The sequence below is a fragment of the Typha angustifolia genome, chromosome 14 (genome assembly GCF_048772165.1).
Source record: "Typha angustifolia cultivar Huaian chromosome 14, ASM4877216v1, whole genome shotgun sequence".
NCBI lineage: Eukaryota > Viridiplantae > Streptophyta > Magnoliopsida > Poales > Typhaceae > Typha > Typha angustifolia.
The window spans coordinates 12,870,801-12,889,349 of record NC_133252.1 but is presented as its reverse complement, the minus strand read 5'-3'; the positions used below and the strand labels follow the sequence as shown (position 1 = coordinate 12,889,349).

Genomic DNA, 18,549 nt, shown 5'->3' with positions numbered 1-18,549 from the left:
ATGCACTTTTTTTTTTTTTTTCTTCTCCTTTCCCTTTTTCTATCTTTCGTTAATAATATTCGTCACCATTGGCACAAAATTGAGCCTCATGATTGGAAAGATGTTTGTGATTGATTAAAGGAACATAAATAATAATAATAATAATAATCTCCGACCATTAAGGAATATTTGAAAAGGACAAATTAATCGAAAATTTATTCCATCGCTGGCGGCTTTTTGACTCAAAAATAACTTCGAATGCTGACAGTCATTAATCAGAATCCATAAATGTGAATCGAATATTTAATCATAATATGCTGGTTAACTATGTATGATTATCAACATCTAAGTATATTTTCACTCAGCATCTAACTCTTATGTTCTTTTTTTTTTCTTTAAATTTAAAAAAAAATGCTTTCATAAATTGGAATTTAGTGATGATCATCATTCATCACAAGAACTTGATACTGACTCTAGCACTTAGATATCAACTAGAGAGGCAGGGCAGTGCAACCATCCTAGTCAAAGAAATAAAGCGAGAATTTACAATGAGGTAGAGCAAATAGGAAGCTTCCCTCCCTTCCTTTTAGTTTAAAACTTTAAATATGACAGGGTTCTAATGCCGGCAGCATTAACCAGGCTGTGATCTTAAAGAAAGCTCTCCATTGTCCACTACTCTCACGCATATCTATATGTTAATCCCCATGTCCAAGGACAAGAACCCTTTCCACATGCAGACCAATCTCAGAAAACTTTCCAAGTACACTCTCTTTACAAGGGTCTTCTCTACTTGGTTCTTTGCATCTCATTTGCATTGCTGAAGCAAGAAAAAAGTTCAGCAACTAGCACTCAATCACATAGCCTTGTTCCTTATTTTAGAGAGTATCAAGAGGAATTGGAAGACTAAGCCAATATCTCACTCACTCATTGGAATCTAACTTTAGGCAAAGGCTACATGTTCTTGAAGCAAGCCATGGAAGCTCCCTAGAGGTGGGGAGTGTGGCTATCTGATTCCTTGTCGGCCTGTCATGGAGGGTACCCTTCCACTAACTACTTTTATAATTATCATATATCATGTATCTATTATGATGGTGTATGCTTAATGTACACTAACACTGCTATGTAGAGACTTGTTTCTTGCCTATGTCTTATATATAGCTCTTATGATTAAGTTATCCGGTTGGCGGACGGCCTAGAGCCATGAACGACCGACAGACAGCCGTTGAAGCTTCATGTAGGCTCTTTGTTGCTTGTTAATAAATTTTGAGACCTAGTTCTAGGAGAGTAGCAAGGAAGCCTAGGGCTACACAATGATGAGGGATATTATTCAACTGCACAAAGACTGCAACTTTCTCAAGGTGCTCATATACAATTGAGATCTTCAAAGTGGTGGAAGGAGGAATCATATGAGGTGTTACTATCATTGTGTAACTTATGCAAGGTAGTGGAGCCCTTGAATAGTATTGTGGGCTTCCTCTCTAAGTTATGAGACTCATAAGTAGAACACATGCTATGGACAACAAAAGTAAAGCCTTGGATGCTAATGTTGACTAGGTGTAAGAAATTATGCTACTAAGCACCCACTAAGCCCTTGACAAAGATTTAATTTAAGACTAGATTAGCAAGAAAAAGGATCAACCCTTCGTGCGCGCGAAAAGATCTCGCTATTCTAAGTATGATTGGCATTAAATTATCTCGCGACCAAACACGATAGGATGGAGTAAGGAATTTTAATGAGTGGATAGGGTTAAAAAGTATGGAAGGTTGTTCATTTTAATTAAGATCATAGGTTCGGTCATTAAAGATGGAATCAAGGCATTGTATTACAGTGCAGTATCAGAAAGTAATAGATACAAAAGAGGATGCATTCATTTTGCCACTTCAGTGACAGTGGATCTTTTTTCCCAGGTTAAGAAAGTGGAATCCATCTTCAAGTATATATCCTTTTCCACGTCATGAGAGAATTGGTGTGATTGACTGATATCTCTCTTATTTTGATCAGAAACCTTGTGCAAGAATAATTAGTACAATACATCAGCAAAATTGAAATAGCTAGTGAGCTCTCTTGGATTACACAGCCCTAGTGAGTGACCTTTTGCAATACAAGCTGAGGCCTTCTTAATTGCGAATTATCAAAACTGACTAGCAAAACTTCCTTGCTCTGTTGTCTTGTTAATTTGTAAATCAGAATACTGGAGGATCACAATCATGCGCTACACGAGGTGATTAGTTAGGTAAATGAATGTTTATGCATCTTGAAATTCTTAATTATTTTCAATGTAGAAGAGTTATAATGTCAAAAGAAAATACTCCTACTGTATTAATAAATATTTGATGATAGATACCATATTTCAAATTATTAGATGCAACATTACTTCCCAAAGCTTGACAGATTTATCACCAAAAAGATCTGTGCAGCAAAATAACATTTGCTACAACCCTCAAAACATTGCATAGTGAATGAATATTGAATATGAATATTGAATATGCTTACACATCTAAGAGATACACACAACCCTCTATTCTGTATTGGAGCTCTACCTATATGATTTCTGTAACTAATTAATTGTGGTGAGAGGAAGTCTCTGGGTCTGAGATTGAGACTCCTGTGACCCAGGAAAATGCTTTACATCTCCACTTAATTGCCTAGATGCAGGCTTTCCCTCCCAAAATGACTTCAAAAGCTCTTCAAATGCTGGAGTCCTCAGCTTCTCAATGGATTGCATACTGGGCAAGTTAATTGATCGCTTTCTTGGCGTTGAACAAGATGGTTCATCCACCTGATTAATTGACCGATAAAAATCTAATGAGGACCAACATAGCATATAACAGAATTTTAAAGTTAGATAATCTCTTGGCATGTAACTCACCGCATAATCTTTTTCCAGAGATCTCCCTGCACTTTCTGATATCCATACTACCTTGTCAAAGTGTCCATGTTGCAATTCCCTGAGCTCCCCATGGTGGGGTTCAATCACAGACTTGATTTTCTCATGAACATCATGATCCAGTTTCAATGAATCTGAAGAGGAAGTATTCATCCAACCAGTCAGTTTATAACAAAGGAAAGAAAGATAGTGGGTGGACTGGAGAACTCTTACTGTTAATGGAGGACAGAAGTGCCTTGTTCGTTATATCAACATCTTCTTGAGCAGCAGAGACAGCAGATGATAACCTATCACGCACTACCTGATTGGCTTCAATTCCACCCCTTCATATGAAAATATATATCATGAGTTATAGAAAGTTAACATTATATGTTGAGAGAGTTGACAACCACAACTTTTGCCGCTTCAAGCTAATCTTGATTGCAGATATCCCAATACTAATTACCTGATAATGGAATCTGTTGACTCAATAGTGCTTCTACCTATGCTCAATAGAGAATCTTGAGCATTTCTCCACTGTTCTGAGCATGATTTTGTTGTTGTCATGCTGCAAATTAAAAATGCACATTTCAGATACTGCTTGAACTCTCAAAGTAATAAAGCCAAATGAAATTAGCAATCCCTCTTACCATTGGTGAAGACCATCTGCTAAGCAACTTCTTCCACTTTCAACTACAGCAGTACCTTCATGATAGTTGTTTTCAGTTTGATCCATATAATTCATCCATTGTTCTCTTACAGAAGAAGTAATACGGCGGGTGGTGGCCATTTCACTTTGTAAATTACTAGTTTGCTCAGAAGCAGTCTGTTGGAGAGTGATGATAGATTCTTGAACCTAAAGAGCGCAGTCATCAAATTATTATATTTCAAAACTTGAAAGTAACTCGTAAATTGTCCTAACATAATTTGCTATGCTGAAAAAATTGTGGGAACTGCAATATTTTTTTCTTTTTCAACAGTTTGTATAATATTGTCCCCATCCATTAGTTGTTTATTTATATAATGTAATAAAAGAGCATGTTGGATGAGTCGATCATTGTCTGATTATAAGAAGCAGAGATCTAATACAAAGAACACAAATTACTTGCAAATGCACTGAAAATGTGTCAGTTCTATTAGGTAATGCAACAATGCCATGGAGACCGAGTGAATGAAATGGGTCTTTTTCATGTCAAGTTTTGGCCATAATTTTAGTGAGAGTGTGGAAATTACTTGCAAATGCACTGAAAATGTCTCAGTTCTATTAGGTAATTTAAAGGATGCAACAATGCCATGGAGAAGAGTGATGCAATGGGGGGCCTTTTTCATGTCAAGTTTCGCCATAATTTTAGTGAGATTGTGGAATCAATTATTTTCCATGCTTAGTAAAAAAATTTCTCTCATGACAAAACTGCATGCTACTTGCGTCAATGCACTGCAGACATTTAATGCTTTTCTAATATTACACCTTAAAATCCACAAGGAAGATGATAAGAGTTCATTTTTTTCTGGTCAAATAAATGTGATGTGTACTATTAATTATTTGATAACAGAGGTGTGGAATAATGTTTAAATAATAGAGTAATATTATGGTTGCATGAACTGATGGAATAAGTTTTAACTTAAGTATCAAGATTCAAATTTTTGATAGAGGTGAAAGATACCAATTTTTTCTTTCTTGCATTAGATCCAGCTAGCAATTCTGCCATCTTCTCTAGCACATAATTTTCTTCCTTAGCAGCACATTCCTGTAGCCACAACAGCTATCTAGTGTGAGTATTCACGAAGTTATCCATTTCTTGTATTTAATTAATGACTAGATGCTTCACCATGCAATAAAAATTACCTCAAACTTCTTTTCGAGCTGAGAAAGTTGCTGATCATGCACAGTTTGTGACTCTTCAAGAATTTTGCTCAATTTGGATGCATGACTATCTGATGTGAGGAAGAAATTCATAGTAACAGTTGAGATAGACCTTGTTGTCTCAACAGCTCTAAGAAGGCCCTGCTTAAGGTAATTTAATTAGAACTGAATTAGGCAATAATGTCTCATGTGAGATACTGTATTCAGAAACTATTCACTAGTGCAGACCTCGCGCTGTTGCTGAACAAATGAACCTAACCTATCCTCTTGCTTAGACAGGCTAATCTGAAGTTTGTTAAGCATCTCATCAGCTTCCAATGATATCCCTCTGAAACACTGGAAAAGGAAAGGGTCGTTAAAACAGGATAAATTTGAAAATAAAATCACATGGAGAAAAGTACCACTTACATCCTCAAGAGCAGAAGTCTGCATGCTGACTTGAGAAGTCAGTTTCTCAAAAGTTAATTGAGAATTCGCATCAAGTTCAACTGCTAAACCATCCAGGTCTTTTATCCTAGAACCACAAGTTTCTTTCAGTTTCCTTAACTGCCCACGAAGTTCTTCAGTGACCTGAGATAAGGGTCAGTTACAATTCACAGATTAGGTCCCCCCCTGAGTACAGCAGGTTTTTTGAAAGTGTTGTGACTTGTGCTTGTATACCTCATCTTTAGTTGAGACATAAGATTGCATTTCATCTTCTAGTTCTTTCAGTTGGTTCTCCTGTTGCATGACAGAAGCTGAGACAGTCTCGTGCAAGAGATCTAGCTCCTGAGTTAATTGAGAATGGAAGCTCTGGATAAGATTTCTGTTTGCATCTTCGATCTTGTCTTTACGTTCTGAAAGCCAATCCAAGGTGTACTCATCAGGATATATGGTAGTTTGCTTACATGCAGAAGAACGCCAAATGTCAAAGATACTGACCTATTTTCGAGAACAAGCCAGACACATCTGATGCTGCTGTCTCCAGCTCAGATCGAAGCTCATAAGCTTGATCAACAAGTTCTTTCTCTGAATGAAGAAAAAGGTAAGAAATGTATTATATGCAAGCGCTTCTAAGAAAACTTCTCCAAATTAGATGAGGGAAAGAAGTACAGATAAGAACTGTCATAGAAAGTCAGATGCATTCCCCGGAAAAGTAAATCTTTAAAGAATTCCAATAAGGAATGATAGAACATAAGCAACCTTTGAACAGAATTTAAGGTTATCCAAGATAGAATTTATCTTAATAATGCAAATGATAAATTTCTTTTCTGTAAAATATACTGATTGTCAGAAGTAATATCATGGTCCTCTCCTCACCTGATTTAAGAAGATTAAGTATCAAGTATTCCTTCTCTTTTATTGTAGAATTTGCCTGCCTATATCTTTCTTCCAGGTCAGATAATGCATGTTCAGTCTCCTCGAGTTTTTTCTTCAGAGAAAACACAAAAGAGAGATTCAGTTGCTTGCAGAAATTGTTAGTTAGTTGCAAGGGAGAATGACAGGAGGCATTCATTACCTGAGATTTGTGAAGCTTGTCAGTTAATTCTGCACTCAATACTCTCTCAGAATCATAAAGCTCTTGAAGCCCAACCAATTGCTGTCGCAAATATGGTACATGAGTCAATCTCTTAAAAAAGTGGACGATATTATTCACACACAATTAACTAAAAGCCATACCTTATCCTTAGATTCCAAATCAATTTCCAAACGATCTAGCTTCTCTGTCATGGCCTGCAAACTTACCATGTCATCAGGAAACAATGGGGAAAGAGTGGGAAAGAGCAGGAGAGAGAGAGAGAGAGAGAGGACCTTCTTCTCCGCTTCTTCATGCAAGTAACGATCCTGTGGAATGTATATGCCATTCTTCTCCCTCGTAGCATATACTTCTGTTCATAGAATATGACAATTTAAGAACATTATATTACAACAAGAGAATGTTCCTCCAAATGCATTAAAGTTGAATGAAATCCAGACTGGGTATATATCACAAGGTCAAAATAATCCCACCCTTGGATGGATACAACTTCGTCCTAATCAACCAACTTTACCAATAAAAGATTATTTAAGATCATTTCTTTTAGGCCAGATCACTGCTTCCTTCAGGGGATAAAGAAAACCTTTTGGTCGTAAGAAATCAAATGCTGGAAATTCACTTCTAACAGAAATAGATACTTCTATTTATAAACCAAGCTGCAGATTTCACCATTTATACATGCAAAAGTGAAGTTCTGAACAGAAACACAACCTTGCTTAAGACGGTCAATTTCTGAGTATAAATCTTTAATAAGTGCCGATTTCATCATCTTCTGATTAACCTGACGTTGACAAAACAAAAGGAGTAAAAATGCAGTTCGAAGGGATTCGCTTCTATTATCAACAAGCAACAGTCTGACCTCTGGTTTGTTCTTGATATTCTTTGCACGGTGTGCATAATCTAGAGTACTCAGCGTCTCTTCCAGACACTGGATGGAAGGTGCTACGGTGGCTATGATGCAGGTTTTCGTCTTCCCTCCCAAGGAATCTCTTAATAATCTCGTCAGTTTGCTATCCCTGAACGACCAACAATCCAAATTCATTCCCGGAAACTCAAAATAATTCAACATATCAATCATATGATTATCATATCAGCATGACCAACCTGTATGGAATGTGGCCAGAGTGTTCAACGAGAGTATTGATGACACGACCAAGTGTAAGCAAACTTTTGTTAATCTCCCCAGCTTCCCGAGCTCGTCCCTGTAATATAGCCACTTTACTTCCATAACCACCCATTCCAGAAGAAGATATGCAGAGTTTTCAGCTGATTGGAAATTTACCCACCTCTCTAGCACCAGACCGGGAAATGTTCTCGGAACCGGCAAGATCGACGAGATTGAGTTTGCCGCACTTGATCATCTCCTCGCCCTCAGGCGTGCACTCCTTGATGTGAATCGTGATTGAAAATACGGAATGAGACCGACTGCTCTGCTTGTTAAGTAGAGTTTCAGCAGTCCGCCGTTTTGCAGAGCCTTTCTCCAGTATCTTATAAATCTCACCAGCAGAAGAAACTATCTCCTCCTCCAGACCCCTGACGAAAACTCCCCCCTTTCCATCCTCCATCAGAGCTATTGGCTTCTTGGACTTGTCATCAGAGAATTTGGACTCCTCTGGAGCCAAAAGATCCGTGATCTCCTCGTTGTACAGTTCAAGAAACGTGACCTTCATACTGTACTCCGCACTCTGTGCCTCGAGTATATCGAAAATTCTCCGCACTGACCTTGGGATGACACCGGCATCAATTGGCAGCTCTCCGTTCTGCAACAAATTAGAGACAACTCCAGTTCACTCGCTGATCGTAAGGGTAAGGAGAATTTAAACTAGACATTTTTTTAGAAGTACCTTCGTCTTCTTCCCTCCTCCTCCTTCCATAGTGTACGTTTTTCCAGTACCCGTCTGCCCGTAGGCAAAAATGGTGCAGTTGTATCCCTCGAGGACCTCATTCACGATCGGGACGACAGCATGTTCGAACACGTCCTTCTGTTGGGATTTTGGCCCAAAAACCTACATTTGATTGTCATAAATGAACGTTACACGATCGAGTAGTTCCAAAGGAGAACCAAAATTTTCATTAGCTAAAAAATAAAAGGGAACAAAGAAAGAAACAAGGCGTCCATACCTTATCAAAGACAAAAGTTCTATCAATCTGCTTGTTGGCAATATTTTGGATCGCGGAAACTTCTCTTCTGTGCTCATTGCAAGTTATCACCACAGGGGTATGCACCCGCTTCTCTTCCTCGCTCAAAGGCCTGCAATTGTAAGACCCAAACATCAAATAAACAGAACAAGAACATCCAAGATTGCAGTTTTAATTTCCTCAGACACCTTACCTGCAGCGTAGCAGGACTTGGACATTAACCCCCTTCTCCTTATCGTGCTTGCTATTGGAATTCCCATTGCTATCACTGGATCGCGCGTCCCTCACCACCTTGTCGCTCGACCTAGGGGTATGGGAAGGAGACATCGGAACCAAGCTTCCCCCTCTTCTTTGCGAGCTCTCCATTATCGAATCACCCAAATAAGGATACGAATGGGGATGCAACAATCTTCTCCCTACCTGAAGATCCAATCCAAATAAAAACAAAAATTGGAAGAAAAAGATTAAAAAAAAAAATCTCGATCGAGGAAGAATTTCTAACACGATTAGATGGATTAGGAGGCATTCCACTGAATTCAGCAAAAATATAATAATAATAATAATTAACCAAAAGGAGTCATATCAATCCCCCGAGAGGCTAATGCGGAAAGAAACCGCGACGGCGGAGAAGGCGTCACGTACCAGGAACGGACGGCCGTGGATTGGCTAATCAGGAGAAGAACGAATCTTGGGGAAGGACCGAGATGGCCGGCAATTAAGCTGTTAAGCTTCGGAACTAGGAGTTACGATTCTATCGGTTGCGTTGTTTAATCGAAGGGGAATTTTTTACCGTTACTAGCGAGGAGTTGGTTCTTGTTTTATAGATGAGATAGAGAGAGGAAAATAATAAAGAGAAAGAGGAAGGCGTTGGATGGAAGAGGGGCGCGTTCTTGCAAAAGTCGACCAGCGGACGCAATGGAAATAGAGCCGTTATGAGAAAATTCGACCGTTGTGGGGAGGTTTGTATTGAATAATTCTTTGTTTGCTTTAAGATTCTTCTCCCTCTCTCTCTCTCTCCTCTTTTTCTTCTTGAGTTTCAAATCTAGGAGTAGGAAACGTGTGCCGAATCGTGAGGACAATGAGGTTATGAGGTGTAAAATTTAGGACATTAATAAATATAAGGGATTTTTTTTTTTTGTTTCAATTCAAACATATATATGGGAAATTGATAGAATAACCCTTTATAAAGTAAAACACACCTTAATTTTTATATTATAATTCCATATTTGTCGGAGAGATATTGAATCATTCCACCATCAAAATCGCATTTTGCTATTAATATGTCAAAAATACTCTGGATGAGTTAGATTAACTATAACTACAAAATAATCCTAATACCTTTAAATAAATATTTTAAGGTTAAAGTAAAAATAGAAAGGTAACCATTTTTTAAAGATCAACTAAAAAAAGAATTTTAGGTAGTTTAACTTTTTAGGTAGATTACTCACTCTTTTTATGATGCGAATCAGGTCAAATTGGATCACATCAAAGGGAGATTGAGCTTAATGGATTGAGCCTAATTATTTTATTTGGTTATTGATTTAGTTAGAACCTTAGTAGATTAGAATTTTATTTAATAAGCTAAATCCAATTCTACTCAGTTTTGGAAAAATATTCGCAAAATATTTTACAGATATTCAAAAAATATCAAACTAATTGGATAATATCGCGAACTTCCAAATATACAATTTTGATATTCACAACTTCTCTAGATTCGAAATTTTAATCTGAGAATATAAGGAAATCGATTTAGTTAAATTTGTTTATGACTTTTTAATTTAATCTCTATAAATAAGGTCTTATGACTTGTATCTTAGATATGTTTGGAATGAAAGATTAATCTGCTTTTGCCTTGGTCTCATCTAGCTTCTAATCTTTCTTTACTGTCGATTCTATGCAGGCCTACTTCTCCCCCTTTGTCTCTTTATTTTAACCGTGTAGACATACTTCTCTCACTTTGTCTCTCTACCTTAACTGTCTCTATTTTCTGTACGATTTTTATCTTTATATGCTATCACAGTTGTAGGTTAATCATAGTCTTTAATCATCTATCACATCTGCATTCGCAAACAACCATTACCATCATCTATTGCCTCCGATGCAAACTTGAATCTCAACCACTACGAATCGAATCAAGTTAGTTCGTAATAATTTCTTAGATGATAATGAGTAAAAGTAAGTATTAAGAACTTGCTTGGTTTGATACTAAGCTTCGAACTTGATTAATTATTCTTATTTCTTAGTCTTGATATTTTTAAGAATAAACTTGATAGATATAAAAAAAGATAAAAATATGTTTAATTACTGAACCAGTAGTTTCTAAACTCACAGCAAACAAGGCCTCGAAAAATAGGGTTGATCCAGAAATACTAGAAAATAGATAGGTAAAAGAAAAGATTTTTTTTATAATTGTCAGAGAAATTGTCATTATATTACAGCCCAACAGGCCGTCTCGAAAACAGCGTGAAACGAGGGTAATGGGCATATCCAATTCGGCCCAATCTTCTTATGTACCAAAAGCGCCGATATCTCCCGAATAAGAGAAGACTATACGGAGTCCTGTTCGGGCGACAGGGAAGCGGAGACGACGAGATATGTAAAAGACGAGAATGAATAGGGTAACTTATTCGGCTCCTATCCCAGGTTCCTTTTCTCATCTTTGCTCTCCTTCAAGAATTAGGTTTTTGTGTCTCACTTCACTTTCGCCCGTGGAATTGAGGAAACGAATACGAGGTGCTTATTTTGTAGGGTTTCGATCTCATGTCTACTGATAAGAAGGTGTGAGCTTTGTGGAGATGAGCCTGGTCATGGATAGCTACAGCTATGCACAATCTTCTCCTCCATGTATCTACCAAACGCTATTCGATTGTATCAAAATTTTGCACCTTTACGTTATTTGGGAGATCCAGGAAGCTAGAAAGTAATGGTGCAGACAATGCATTGAGAGTATTAGATCTCATGATCCCCAGAAAGGGTAAGGAAAGAGAAGAAGATTTGCGCCATCATCGACTTATTAACGATTGCATGCATGATATTTTGGATGGTCGATCAAATAGCCCGAAATTTGATAGAAAGGAAGCACCTTGTAAGTTGAATAATCAAATTCAAGTTGTAGCTGAATTGGATAATTCCAGGTTGGTAAAGGAAGATGCTTTCTTGTTGTTTGTTGAATTGCACAAGAGGGGAATCAGTGCTGATGAGTATATTATCTCTTCGGTTATGAGTTCGTCTGCAGAAATGGGGGATCTTAGCATAGGGTTGCAGTTTCATGCCCTTTCAGTTAAAATTGGCTATGAGTTGTCCATTCCCGTTGGTAGTTCTTTGATCAGTTTGTATTCAAGATGTGGTCAGTTAGAGAAAGCTTATCAAGTTTTTGAGATGATGCCCATGAAGAATACCGTCTCATGGACTGCGATAATTGCAGGTTATGCACAGAACGGGCAAGTTGAGATATGCTTAAATCTATTTGTGTTAATGAGGCAGTCAATGTTAAAGCCAAATGACTTTACCTTTGCAAGCCTTTTGAGTGTCTGCACCAGCGGTGCCTCCCTTGGTCTTGGGAGAAGTGTTCATGGTCTAGAAATAAGAGTGGGTTTTGATTCATATGTGCATGTTTCCAATGCACTTATCTCGATGTATGCAAAGTGTGGGAGTATTGATGAAGCTCAATATATCTTCGAGAAAATGCCAAGCAGAGATCTAATTTCATGGAATTCCATGATTTTTGGGTATGCTCAATATGGTCTTGCTGAACAGGCTGTGAAATTGCTGAAAGAAATGGATATTAAGAGTGTAACACCTGATAAAATCTCTTTCCTTGGTGTGCTTTCATCATGCCGCCATGCTGGTTTAGCAGAAGAAGGCCGTCACTGCTTTGATTTGATGCTTGAATATGGGATAACACCGGAATTAGACCACTATTGTTGCATCATTGATCTTCTGGGCCGTGCTGGGTTGCTTAATGAAGCATTAGATTTTATTGAGAGAATGCCCACCCCTCCAAATGCTGTTATTTGGGGTTCACTGCTTTCGTCTTGCAGAGTTCATGGAAATTCTTGGATTGGAATTCATGCTGCAGAGAGCCGGCTTTCATTAGAACCTGGTTGTGCTGCGACTTATGTTCAGCTAGCCAATCTGTATGCCAGTGTAGGTTATTGGCATCATGTAGCTAGAGTTAGAAAAGTGATGAAAGAGAAAGGGTTGAAGACAAGCCCTGGATACAGTTGGATAGAAGTAGGTAACAGAGTTTACAGATTTAAAGCAGAAGACAGATCAAACACCCAAGTCAATAAAATCCTCAGCATTCTGGATTGCTTGCAATGTCACATGGATCATATAAGATATGCGGCTATTGATTACTCAGATTTTAAGGACAATATTGAATGTATTTCAGGCTGATTTGGTCCATGGAACTTGTGTTAAAATAATAGAAAAAATTCTTGTTGCTCTGCAGATAGGTTACTTATTGCAGCATATACTTTTATCTGGAACAATTTGTCTTTCAGAGTCAAATTGGTACACTTTATGGGAGAAGTTCCTAACTTCCTATATCTGATACTTCATATATGAGATCTATGGACCTGCCATTTTGTAGCTATCAAGTGTAATGCCATAAGAGACAATGCAAGTTCTGAACTTCCCCATTCAGCATTTTGGAGAACTAAGAGAATTCTCCTGGTTGACAATAAATAACATCAAATCTTGTTTTGCATTGTTTTTGAATACATAAGCTTTTCGTGTACCTCCGTTGTAGTCTAGTTGGTTAGGATACTCGGCTCTCACCCGAGAGACCCGGGTTCGAGTCCCGGCAACGGAACTTTTTGGTTAACTTTCGTTTTTTTTCCTCAACCAATGCTACCAAATTCCACGTCAGACGGCAGGCAGCCACGTAAGGGCAATCCCCACATGGGGTGTGCGTCGGTTATCGTTCATCCTACGTGTCAAATTTGCATGCGCTTTTGTCCACACCGACGACGTCTCCATCCTCCGAAAAGCTTTACTTCGAGTCGAAGTAACCATTCTACCCCCTGCATCACCCAGTACGATGATGGTATCATCTCATCCTACGTAGGAAAAGAGGACCTTGACTATGTGTCACGTGTTTTTCTACGTGGCAGGATAGGCTCCGACGTGGATCCACACCTTAATTTTAATTACTGTCATACCCCCTCATTTTTACCAGGTTATATAATTACTAACGTCGGTTCGATGTCTATAAATATAAGACGGTCGGATTCTATAAAAAATATCCCTAGACTTTCTTCTGCTACAACTCTTTTCGAAGAGCTCCAACTTTCTTGAGAACTTTCTATGTCTCTCTCTGTTACTAGTAGAAGGACGAAGGAAGCGATAAGAGAGGATCTGAGCATGTAACGGAGAAGCTATGTGATGATGATGCACACAGTTGGAGGCACGTAGAGAAGAAGATATATATAATATTTTCCCCTTTTCTTGTTTGTTTTCTCTTGGAGAGATGAGAAGAAGTTTTAGGTTTGTAGCTTGAAGTTTGATATACTCTTTTTTTTTCTTTATCACCCTTTTAGGAAGTAGTTTTTTACTTTGTAGCTTGTAATGGTTACATGAGAGTGTCTGTATATATAATTATATATAAATATATAAATATATATATATATATATGGTTAGATTGTTTACTTGGAAGTTTGATAAGCTTTTGTGGTTGTTTTTGTGAAAGAGTTCATAGTTCTAAGAGTGAACGTAAAAGACTATTTTGCCCTTCACTAAGGCCTGGCCTGGTTGGTCCATCTGTTTTTGACTGCGAAAGGTCACTTGGATTGGATTACAAAATTCTCCTAGAACGCCGCTCGGTGAGGAAGTGGAAGGGGGGAGTGACGACGGCCTACGGCTGCGAATGGCATCTCTAAGGCTATCTGCCAGGCATCTCAGAGCCTCGCAGCTCTACAACCGCGATTTCTCCCTCCCGCGAATTTCGTCGAGCACCTTTCGAGCGTCATTCTCGACAGCTCTCTCGCCGCCTTCCAAGGCCGTTGTCTATGAGCAGCATGGCCCGCCAGACCAAGTCCTGCGGTCTACTTCCAAACCGACCCTCTCTTTTTTTCTTTTATTTTTCTTATTGGGATTTTTGCAGCACCGTCATTTAGAGGTTCATCGTCTTTCTTGCGGTAATTTTGTCGAATAGATGGTGGTCGCTGATAGAAAGCCGATGTTATGGGTAATGACTTGTTGGGGGAGTGATGTTTCTTGTTATAATTTTTACAGGGTTATTGACCTTCCACCAGTTGAATTGAGAGAGAACGATGTATGCGTCAAAATGCTTGCTGCTCCAATCAATCCTTCAGATATCAATAGAATTGAAGGTATGGACTCTTGGTAACTTTATTTTACCAGGACTTCCATTTCTCATTTTGTTGTTAGTAGCGATATTAATGAAAAAATATTGTCAATTCTTAGGAACTTGGGAGTCCAACCAGTTGAATTGAGAGCAATTGCTGTCGCCAATAGTGTTGTATTCTGGCCTAGTCAACTTAAGCTATCAATAAACTTATGAGTTATCTTAAAATAACTTTAGAATCAATCAGAAATGTGAAGCTTGATGCACATGTATACAAGGACAAAACTTTATCAACTGGTTGCTTCTGGAATAGCTTATTTATGTATATTTTTTCGTAGAAAACAATTTCTTTCTGGCTCATTGCTAAATTAAACAATGTTTTGAGTAAGTTCTTAGTTTCTTATTAAATCAATTAGAAATTATTCAGAACCTGTATACATGTGTTTGTGTGTGTATGATTAAGTGAGGCGAGGGATATGGATTTGATTTTATCAACTGGTTAGTTCTTGGATTATTGTCCCATATCTATTCCCTTTTTGTCTTTCTGCTGTAGGTGTTTACCCTGTTAGGCCTCCGGTACCTGCAGTTGGAGGGTATGAGGGGGTTGGAGAAGTACATGCCTTGGGCTCTGCGGTCACTGGTCTCTCAATAGGGGACTGGGTCATACCATCTCCCCCTTCTTTTGGTATACAAGTTATATATGATAATCTCATGAATGCATGCATGCAGAAATCTACTCGTGCTATTCTTTGTATAATCTACTGGGGTCAAAATCAGCTAATTATTTTTTATGTTGCTCTTAACAATGGCAAAATATATGCTGCTTAGGAACATGGCAAACTTACATTGTAAAAGAAGAGACTGTATGGCACAAAATCAGAAAGGATTTGCCCATGGAGTATGCTGCTACAGTCACAGTAAATCCTTTGACTGCATTGCGAATGCTAGAGGACTTCATTAAGCTGACTTCTGGTGCATTTTATGGTTTATCCTATTATGCCTACTACATTTTGACAATGTTTGTTTTTCTTCATTTGACATCTGGTTGTCTAATGGATTTGATCAGGTGATTCTATTGTCCAAAATGGTGCTACTAGTATTGTTGGCCAATGCATTATTCAGCTAGCCAATATTCATGGTATTCGTAACATAAATATCATCAGAGACAGGTGCAAACTTTCTTCATTATACAGTTCTTAGCTTAACAATTTAAAGATTCCCTCCATGATGCATATATAATATAGGCGATAAGTGAATCTATGTATTTTATTAGAATATGTCATAGATACATTCTGAGTATTTGATTGCAAAATCCCTTCAGAACCATCTGTGCTATTGCTTTTGGCTATCCTCGTCCTGAAAAGCATTAAAATCCTGACCTGTTTATTTTTCATAAGAAGAAGCTGTTCTAGAGGATTTCCCTGCCTTTCCCTATTGTCCCCCTTATTTAGATCTCCTCTTCAGTTCTTCTATTTCATTATATGCTATTCTTTTTGTATGCTCAAGGATTAGTTTTCGTGGCAATATGATAAATGTGTATGTGCAATGAGTTGAAATATGAAGATGAATGTGCTTGCAGATTTTTTCAACTTGCTGTATCTCTGTGTATTCATTATATTGTACGAGTTGTGAGTATGCAACAATTCAACTATTTATCTGCCTTCTTACTCTTTTATAATAATTATGTAGGGCTGGGTCAGAAGAAGTTAAAGAAAAACTTAAAATGCTTGGTGCAGATGAGGTATATACAGGAAGTCAGTTGGAAGTAAAGAATGTCAAGAGCCTACTGGTAATGTGTTCTTTAACTGCTTATAAGTAGATTGTGGAGTGGCTAGTAACTATTGCGGTTCGCACTTCCTACGTAAAGTCGTATTTAGTTGGGCTATAATATGGGCTGTTTGTTGAACAACTTGGCCTCGTCTTACTAATATCTTGCTTCATCTTGGTTTGTTGTGGGTGAAACCAAGAAGATCTTGTTAAGCTAAACAAACGAATTGAGCTCAAGAAAGTTAAAGGTGTGGATTCATGACTTGGTTTTGCTAAGTAATTGACTAATGAGCCAAGGGTGAGCACCTACTAATGAGCTAAGCTTGAGAAAATATAATATCTGGCTTGGCTTGCCTCATTTTCAGCCCGCACTATTTGTAGATAAATCACCTCGGTTCTTATTTATTTTATTGATCAGATAATACAATTGGTAGGATTTATTTTGTTCATTTTCAGCCCACTATTCGTGCTTTCTTAACTCAGTTCTATCTGAATTTCCACATGCTTAGGGTGGTTTACCAGAGCCTATTTTAGGATTTAACTGTGTTGGGGGCGAATCTGCTACTTTGGTCCTCAAATTTTTGAGGTATCTTCACTTGTAGGAATTATTCCAGTCAAGTTTACATCTTCTTTTTATTAGGAGAAAAGTAAAACTTATTTCTTCTTTCAGGCAGGGAGGCACCATGGTAACTTATGGTGGAATGTCCAAGAAACCCATCACTGCCTCCACTTCATCATTCATCTTTAAGGTTAGTCCAATGCCACTTGAAGTGAGATTTCTTTTCTTGTCATTTTGCTTTATGCAACTGCATTCTTATTAGATTTTGTTTGATGTGATTTGTACTATATAAATTAGAACAGCAATAGCATTAAGACCTCCAATCTTCTTTTCCAATAATAAGTGCTGTGGTTTTGCGTAATCTGATAGAAGCTAAATGATGAAGGGCTTTGTTTTCCTGTCTTGACCTATAGCCTGGAAGTCTATTTCTCGAATGTTGGGGGTCATGAGTGTCTTACTATTATTAGCAAATCAATTCAGACTCTGCAGTAAGTTTGGTTTCATTTTTATCAAAACAGATGCATAAGTCCTTCCATGTTTGCAACTTTCTAGAATTGCTTCCCATGGTTTGTAGTTTTGTACAAGCATAAGATGTTGTCTTAGTTAACTCATATTAAATTTGGAGGAGTATCTAACGCCAATGCGCTTCCTGGTAAGGATCTTGCTCTTCGAGGGTTCTGGTTGCAGAAGTGGATGAGTTCCGAGAAGGCAAATGATTGCAGGGCTATGATAGATTACCTCTTGAGCTTGGTGCAAAGTGGCAAACTCAAATATGAGTATGGACCTTCATCTCTCTCGCTAAATTGGATTTAGCTTCTTCCTTGTAATTAAGTTATGCATATCTTGCAGGATGGAGTTGGTTCCCTTCGAAGATTTCAATGTAGCACTGAACAAGGCTCTCGGGAAATTGGGAAGCCATCCAAAACAGGTCATCAGGTTCTAATATATGTGTAGCCCATGATCGTGTGTGTATATGTTCATGAGAATATCAACATGGAATCACTAAAATTTCTGTTTTCTTGATAAAAAATCACACCTTAATACGTGTTCGTGTGGATTGCTTTATAAATGGTGGAAATGTAACTACAAGTACAAACTTGTCACTCTATCTATTGGCAGGAAAATTCACAAATAAGCGATCGTTGTTAATGCATGTCTACACTCTTTCCATTTTCCATGGGAACATTCTGCTTGATTTGGGTACCTTATACCTGTGAAGAAACTATAAGTAGATGTCCCATCTGCCAATGCGTTCAAAAGTTTTCGAATGGTTCTTTCTGTACCCTTAGTTTGTCTTTACTAGGATAGTTGGGGGGTATCAAATCCTCCATTTATCGATCCTCTAAACATAACACTGACAGACGTTTTATTAACTACAAAAATATGAACTTTTCTTTTATTCCTATTTGGTTTGATTACCATTATATAATCTCTATTCTTATATTACGAAAAGATATAAATAAAACTATCTACCCTCTAAGAAGAAAACCAAATAAATAAATAATGCTGACTTGAATTTATCTTATTCTTGAACCAATCTCGACAAAA

At 37.8% G+C, this 18,549-nt stretch overlaps 3 protein-coding genes and 1 non-coding gene across 5 annotated transcripts; 3 read left to right on the top strand and 1 right to left on the bottom strand.

Annotated features, from left to right (window-relative positions):
* Window positions 1–2,340: 2,340 nt before the first annotated feature.
* On the bottom strand, window positions 2,341–9,243 carry LOC140775372 (kinesin-like protein KIN-5A). The gene is made up of 23 exons (XM_073118623.1): window positions 9,008–9,243; window positions 8,559–8,785; window positions 8,348–8,477; window positions 8,071–8,232; window positions 7,513–7,986; window positions 7,331–7,428; window positions 7,086–7,242; window positions 6,938–7,007; window positions 6,502–6,578; window positions 6,370–6,423; window positions 6,209–6,289; window positions 6,010–6,121; window positions 5,632–5,718; window positions 5,371–5,546; window positions 5,119–5,280; window positions 4,939–5,046; window positions 4,693–4,851; window positions 4,511–4,594; window positions 3,497–3,702; window positions 3,313–3,414; window positions 3,081–3,190; window positions 2,850–3,001; window positions 2,341–2,759 (listed from the first exon to the last, which is right to left on the bottom strand). The coding sequence occupies exons 2-23, from the start codon at window positions 8,729–8,731 to the stop codon at window positions 2,538–2,540; spliced, it is 3,156 nt and encodes a 1,051-aa protein (XP_072974724.1). The 5' UTR covers window positions 8,732–8,785; window positions 9,008–9,243; the 3' UTR covers window positions 2,341–2,537.
* Window positions 9,244–10,845: 1,602 nt separating this feature from the next.
* LOC140775928 (pentatricopeptide repeat-containing protein At2g37320) lies at window positions 10,846–13,076 on the top strand. Of its 2 annotated transcripts, none has more exons than XM_073119426.1 (2): window positions 10,846–10,983; window positions 11,114–13,076. In XM_073119426.1, the coding sequence occupies exon 2, from the start codon at window positions 11,189–11,191 to the stop codon at window positions 12,761–12,763; it is 1,575 nt and encodes a 524-aa protein (XP_072975527.1). In that variant the 5' UTR covers window positions 10,846–10,983; window positions 11,114–11,188; the 3' UTR covers window positions 12,764–13,076. The 2 variants fall into 2 exon arrangements, with proteins under 2 accessions (XP_072975527.1, XP_072975528.1); XM_073119427.1 differs by having other exon boundaries at window positions 10,933–11,008.
* Window positions 13,077–13,108: 32 nt separating this feature from the next.
* On the top strand, window positions 13,109–13,181 carry TRNAE-CUC (transfer RNA glutamic acid (anticodon CUC)). The gene has a single exon. It is a non-coding gene; the product is annotated as a tRNA-Glu (tRNA).
* A 446-nt stretch (window positions 13,182–13,627) lies between these two features.
* Window positions 13,628–18,136, top strand: LOC140775759 (enoyl-[acyl-carrier-protein] reductase, mitochondrial). The gene is made up of 10 exons (XM_073119175.1): window positions 13,628–14,410; window positions 14,603–14,700; window positions 15,229–15,360; window positions 15,504–15,647; window positions 15,742–15,844; window positions 16,365–16,464; window positions 16,952–17,028; window positions 17,113–17,191; window positions 17,659–17,777; window positions 17,851–18,136. Exons 1-10 carry the CDS (start codon window positions 14,235–14,237, stop codon window positions 17,942–17,944), a joined length of 1,122 nt encoding a protein of 373 aa, XP_072975276.1. The 5' UTR covers window positions 13,628–14,234; the 3' UTR covers window positions 17,945–18,136.
* The last annotated feature ends 413 nt before the right edge of the window (window positions 18,137–18,549 follow it).

Coding starts and splice junctions, on each gene's coding strand:
- LOC140775372 (XM_073118623.1), bottom strand. CDS start 8,731: ATGGAGAGCTCGCAAAGAAGAGGGGGAAGCTTGGTTCCGATGTCTCCT. Junction 7,008..7,085: donor ATATCAAGAACAAACCAGAG/GTCAGACTGTTG, acceptor TGTCAACGTCAG/GTTAATCAGAAGATGATGAA. Junction 4,595..4,692: donor AGCTCGAAAAGAAGTTTGAG/GTAATTTTTATT, acceptor TTGTGGCTACAG/GAATGTGCTGCTAAGGAAGA.
- LOC140775759 (XM_073119175.1), top strand. CDS start 14,235: ATGGCATCTCTAAGGCTATCTGCCAGGCATCTCAGAGCCTCGCAGCTC. Junction 14,701..15,228: donor AGATATCAATAGAATTGAAG/GTATGGACTCTT, acceptor TTTCTGCTGTAG/GTGTTTACCCTGTTAGGCCT. Junction 17,192..17,658: donor CTTCATCATTCATCTTTAAG/GTTAGTCCAATG, acceptor CTTCCTGGTAAG/GATCTTGCTCTTCGAGGGTT.
- LOC140775928 (XM_073119426.1), top strand. CDS start 11,189: ATGCACAATCTTCTCCTCCATGTATCTACCAAACGCTATTCGATTGTA.